Source organism: Grammomys surdaster, unplaced genomic scaffold, assembly GCF_004785775.1.
Source record: "Grammomys surdaster isolate TR1022 unplaced genomic scaffold, NIH_TR_1.0 116324, whole genome shotgun sequence".
NCBI classification, from domain to species: domain Eukaryota; kingdom Metazoa; phylum Chordata; class Mammalia; order Rodentia; family Muridae; genus Grammomys; species Grammomys surdaster.
The window spans coordinates 14,731-20,417 of record NW_021613561.1 but is presented as its reverse complement, the minus strand read 5'-3'; the positions used below and the strand labels follow the sequence as shown (position 1 = coordinate 20,417).

The 5,687-nt window shown below is 41.0% G+C and overlaps 1 protein-coding gene across 1 annotated transcript; it reads right to left on the bottom strand.

The window, feature by feature from the left end:
• Positions 1–273: 273 nt before the first annotated feature.
• Positions 274–1,633, bottom strand: LOC114635692 (late cornified envelope protein 3D-like). Its single transcript, XM_028784169.1, has 2 exons — positions 1,586–1,633; positions 274–853 (listed from the first exon to the last, which is right to left on the bottom strand). The coding sequence occupies exon 2, from the start codon at positions 834–836 to the stop codon at positions 540–542; it is 297 nt and encodes a 98-aa protein (XP_028640002.1). The 5' UTR covers positions 837–853; positions 1,586–1,633; the 3' UTR covers positions 274–539.
• Between the last annotated feature and the right edge of the window lie 4,054 nt (positions 1,634–5,687).

Here is a 5,687-nt window from a genome sequence, read left to right as displayed (position 1 = left end):
TCAAGGGACATCTTTTCTAATATTAGTCTTTGCCTTCTCATAGAATCTGGGTACCAGTCAGAGCATTACCACACTTGTTATCTAGTGGTCAAGTCTCCCACAGGAATCAAAGGCAGTGGCCTCTCCTCTTCCTGATGCAACACCCTCCCCCACTCCTAGCCCCACCATGCTGCTCTTCTCTGAAGGCAGCATCTACTCTAAATGCTAAATAGTACTGGCTAGAGGAACAGAGCAGTTAGGAGACACACACAGAGCTATACACGAGAGACATAGTGCTGTTGAGAAACAAGATCTTTACTTTCCACAGGGTCAAGCACAGGATGATAACCACCCAGGCAGTTATCAAAAGCTCTCAAGATAACAAGGTACATGTTCTGTGAGAATGAGGAGAACAGAAAGAGCCAGGAGAGATCAGAGTTCTCTTGGGAAGCATCTCAGCATATAAAGAAGACAGAGAAACTGGGAAAGAGGACTGAATATTGGGGAAGGTTTGTAGATGCATTTTTGATAGTATTTCTTTCTCAACTGTACTGTCCAGATTAGCAGCAACCCCCAGAGCTGTGGCCATAGCCTGAGCCCCCAGACTGCTGACCACTGCCACGGTCACAGGAACTGGAGCTTCTGTGCCTGCATCTGTGGGACCTGCGCCTGTGGTGGCTAAGGCAGCAGCCTCCCTCAAAGCTGGAGACACTGCAGCCTCCAGAGCTTGTAGCACAGCAGGAAGAGGCTGCAGGCAGACACTGTGCTGTGCTCTTTGGGGGACATTTTGGGGAGCACTTTGGGGAGGGGCACTTGGGAGGAGGCTGACACTGCTTCTGGCTCTGCTGACAGGACATCTCGGCAGGAACTTGACCTAGAAGAGTATAATAGAAACATTATAGGGAGAATCTTCTGGTGAATGTATACTCACTTTGTCAAACATATATCTCCCATTACCTATCTGCTTTTAAAGCCAAGATCTCTACGAAATAAAGTGTACATCTCTCTGAGAGAGCAGCTTCTGGTGAATGTCTACTGACTTAGTCTGTCAAACATATGCCTTCCATGACTTATCTGCTTCCAAAGCCAAGATCTCTATGAAATAAATAGGACCATGGAGGCACATATACCTCTGAGTACAGCATTTTCAAGACTATCAGATAGATCAGCATGCATCTCCAGTAAATGCATTCACAACAATGAGTTTTACAAAGACAAAGGGTAACTGATCTCCATGACCTGCAAGACATTGTTTTCAATTTTTTCCTGCTTGCAGAAGGGGATGGTGATACTAAGTAAATAACTCTCTGCTAAACTGTATCAAATACAGGTAATGGGAAAATGACTCTTGGAGAATCCTCTGGACTGATGCAAACCTCTCAGCAGAGTGGAGGTAAAGCTGAGAGCCAGGACTCTGGTGTGTCACAAGCCCTGATGTACCCACAGAGGTTCCTGACTGTATTCTCCTCCCTGTTTCTTGGTCCCTGGCAGGTCCAATTCCTGCTGCCTCCACACTGGATACCTCTGCTTCTTTCATCTCGGTCAAGTCCTGCTTGTTATCTCAACACCCTCTTATATGAGTTCCTGTTTCTAATTAGGTACTCACCAGATACAGCAAAGGCAGGAGAAGAAGGCTATGCTGAAGAGGCTGTGGGTGAATGGTCCAGGGCAGCAGCCCTTTTATCCTTGGCAGGTTTGTGACACACAGCTAAAGCATGGTGCTGCTTTCACAATAGAGGAATCGACAGCACCCAATACTCCCAGTATCTTCCTCATGTTTCCAAGATTGCTGACAAGGAAGAATTAAGCAATCTGTCATCACTTCCCAGATGTACCAGAGATTTCCCATTTCTTCTTTCATTCATTAAGCTCATATGGTTTAACCTGTCTATTTCTTGTATTTTTGCAGGCAGTGTAAATATAGAGATACATAGAATACATTTTATGCCCTTGACCGTTTCAAATTTAACTGCAAGCACAGAGAAACAAACATATATGTATGGTATCATGTGAGTTTTTTATGGGATACAAATGTCAGATGTGATTTGCTCCTGATTCTTAAAGGTGTTGAGTCCTCAGATCACTCAGCCCTTGAAGTGGAATGCATTAGCTTATGGATTGAGGGTGGCTCGAAGTCCTGTGGAAGGCAGAAGTAACATTCAGGTAGGATAAGAATGAGAAGAAATGTTGTGAAGGCCCTATACTATTGATAGTACAATACCCTAATGTAATGTGGTAAAAGATTTTCTCCATATTTACCTTTCTATGGAATATTAAGTATTGAGTATAAGATGACAAAATTATTTTGAAGCATGATTGATGATGGTAATGATTTTTTAATGTGCTGCTAAGTACTAGGTTGATATTAGGGGAGTATAGATTGCTTCATAATCAATGAAATTATCCTGTTAACTTCTAAAGTTTATAAAGCATGGATGAGGAGTTGCCTACATGAGTGTGAAAGACAACTGCATTGTAAAGTCTTCACCCAGCATGGACAATGTCTTCTCCAGATCCACTAGATAGAGTTTTTCCCAGTTAGCCACCCCAGCTTATATCTTAGCACCTCCCAAGACTCCAGGCTTTGTCCAGTTAGGGCAGACTTGAATGGAAATGGTTGATAGAAGAACTTGGAACTTCAGATGAGGGTCCAAGGATACTTCTCACTCCATCCTTTCTCTAAAGGAACATCAACAATCAGCAGGCAGCTGGTGATAGATTCTTACAGGAAGACACATGTGATCTGACAACAATGCAGGGTGCTTTGCACAGTGGCTAGCATTGTATGAAAGGTAGTAATTAGTGCTACCTGTCTTTTCAGATTATTTTTTTAAAATGTGAATCTTCTTTTTCTACTGGATTAGAGATGAATTGTCTTTGAATTCATCTATAATCATAACTATTTTGCTATTTGTTTTCCATATTACCATCATAATTATAGCAGAACACTGGCTATAGTTAAATTAAGTGATCATTTTAAAATTGGGATATATTCATTGTACACTGGTTTTGAAGGAGAATTTTTATATAAGTATATTATGTAATGAGTGTATTTGATCTTCTTCCCTCCTGATGGGGAACACTGTGTGAAGGTATGTCTCTGTCCTTCCTCACCTGCCTAAGCCATTTTCTGGTTGGTTTTAATAAAGAATTGACCAATAGCTGGGCAGGAAGTGGAAGGTGGGACTTTTTTGGAGAGAGACAGGGATGATGGGAGAGAAATCAGAGGCTAAGGTAATCACTAGCTGGACAGGGATGTAGTTGGACATAGGGAAACTGAAAGAGAGGTAAAGAGATGGCCACATGGCAAGTTGGAGGCTATGATAATAAGATTAAGCTGGATGAGCTAGCTGGAAAGTAGCTATTGTGGTTAATATTTAAAATGGCAGCACCCAATTGGTTTGTTGTTATGGGGGCATCATGTTCCCAACTAGACAAGGTCTGAGACCAAGAGCGGTGGCGTGCTCTCAGTGCTGCCTGGTTCAGAGTGACCAGAGGCACTGGCCCTGGCACCCTCGAGATGCCTGTGTGGGAGATGGCTCTGCCAATCTACCACGCTGTCTCCACAATGCTTGGCTGAGTCCAGACCATCCTGCCATCCATACGGTACTAGGTAAAAAAGAGACTCTAATGCTTAAAGATTGTCCAATGGCTTTATATATTTGGTAATGCTCAATTAACAAGATGCCCACACAATTAGAGGTGTTACCCAGTACCTAACCTAGATCTTACAACTACCTTAGACTGCTAGAGACACACGCACATCTTCCACCATTTTCTCCTCCTCTTCCTCTGGTCCTTCCCCTCTTTCCTAGCTCTTCCTCTTCCTTTCCTTTTCCTCTCCTCCTGACTCCTCACTCTGCTTACCTCTCATACATTTCAATTGCCGAGCTTTATACAAATGTACTAGGAAGAGATCCTGCTACAGGTAGCACAAACTAAACGCTTAAGCTATACAAAAATTAAGTCTCTGTGTCATCATTTAACTCCTGGTGGGTCTAGAAATTCCAGCTATACCTCCCTTTCTTTCCTTTTTCCCCTTCTTTGAGCCAGCTTTGTCTTCTATACAGATTTGCTTCTACTGGCATATACACACAATTTATGTATGTATGTAAAATATAGAATCTATCAAAAAGAGAAAACTTACTTGTCTTTCTTGGATTTTAGTTCACTTAACATAATAATTTCCAGTTGCATCCATTTAAGTGATAATTTGTAATTGAAATTTTTAGGGATATGTATGCTTATTCTCTGCATATTTTGAGTTTCTGAGTTTTAAAAACAAAATCCATTATCTTAGAATGATGTACTTTATTCTATTTAAAATATGGGAATTCCATACTTCCTTTTGATGTAGGCACACAGAAACACTTGGTCTTAATGAATGTGGCCTTGATGGGAAAAGTGGGAGAATTGAGTGACCCTCCTTTCTGATTTCCTTTTGACTTCAGAGGTTTCTTTCTCCAAGGATATTTTCAAAGCTTAGATCATTAAAAATGCTAAAGTGTCCTTTTACTTCTAATAGTTTAACATCATATTTATTTTTACTGTACTAGATGAGATTTTTTATCATTCATGGTGGATTGAATGAGAAGTATCCTTGTGGTCCAGGAATTTGAACACTTGGTCCCCAGCTGGTGGTGCTGTTAGGGGGATATTTAGGTGGTGCAGGTTTGCTAGAAGATGTACACCACTGAGTGGACTTTAGAGTAAAAAGCATGGCTGACCTCTAAGTTGATCTCTGTTCTTTGCTTATACCTTAAAAAAACATGAGCACTACACTTTCTGCTTGTCCTACCATAACTACTGCTTTCTGCCATGCATACTCTGCCTTTGTGACATGTTATTCCTCTGGAACAGTAAGACAAAATAAACTCCATAGTGTTTTAGTACCACATCAGAAAAGCAACTAACACACTCAATATCAGTACTTTTTCATATTGCAGTCAGTAGTGAAGTTGAAGAGGGACACAATATGTTTAAAAAAATCACTTTACCATGTTATGCTCACTGTGGTAGACAAGGGAATATGAGATGGACAGGAAGGAAGGTAGTCTAATGAAGGTGAACTCTTTTAGAAGGTCCTAAATTTTAGAATTCTAGATCTTCTAAAAGGTTTATGGTGTCTCTTAGTTTGAGACTCCCATTGGAGGTATCACATCTCTCTTGCTCAGAAATCTCCAATCCTTTCCCTGCGTTCCTTCCCCTTCCTAACTGCTGCCATTAGTATCTGTCCTCAGTGAAATTCTTTCTGCCTCAAATAATCATTAATAGACTGCTATTGAACACCATTAGTAGTTTCTACCCAAACAGGATCAGGAACACAGGTAGCAGAACAAAGTCATGTTGATTGGCTTGTTGTCGTGATGGAGAGAGTAAGACTCTCTGGAGACATTAAGATACGATTGTTGAGGGACTGGAGAAATGGCTCAGTAATTCAGAGCAATTGTTGCTCTTGTGAAGAGCCTAGTATTGCTTATCGGTGCTCATATGGTAGCTCAAATACCTTATCTCTAATTTTAGGGGACCCAGTGTCCTCTTCTTATCTCCACAGGCACCATGCATCTCCACACATGCATACAAGCAAAGCTCTTATACACATTAAAAAATTCTTTTTAAAAGAAAGAAATGAATGTTTTAGGATTTGATCTTGAGTTATAATATCATTTGGGGAGTTGAACTTTGTGTGGACTGTATATTGTCAAAAA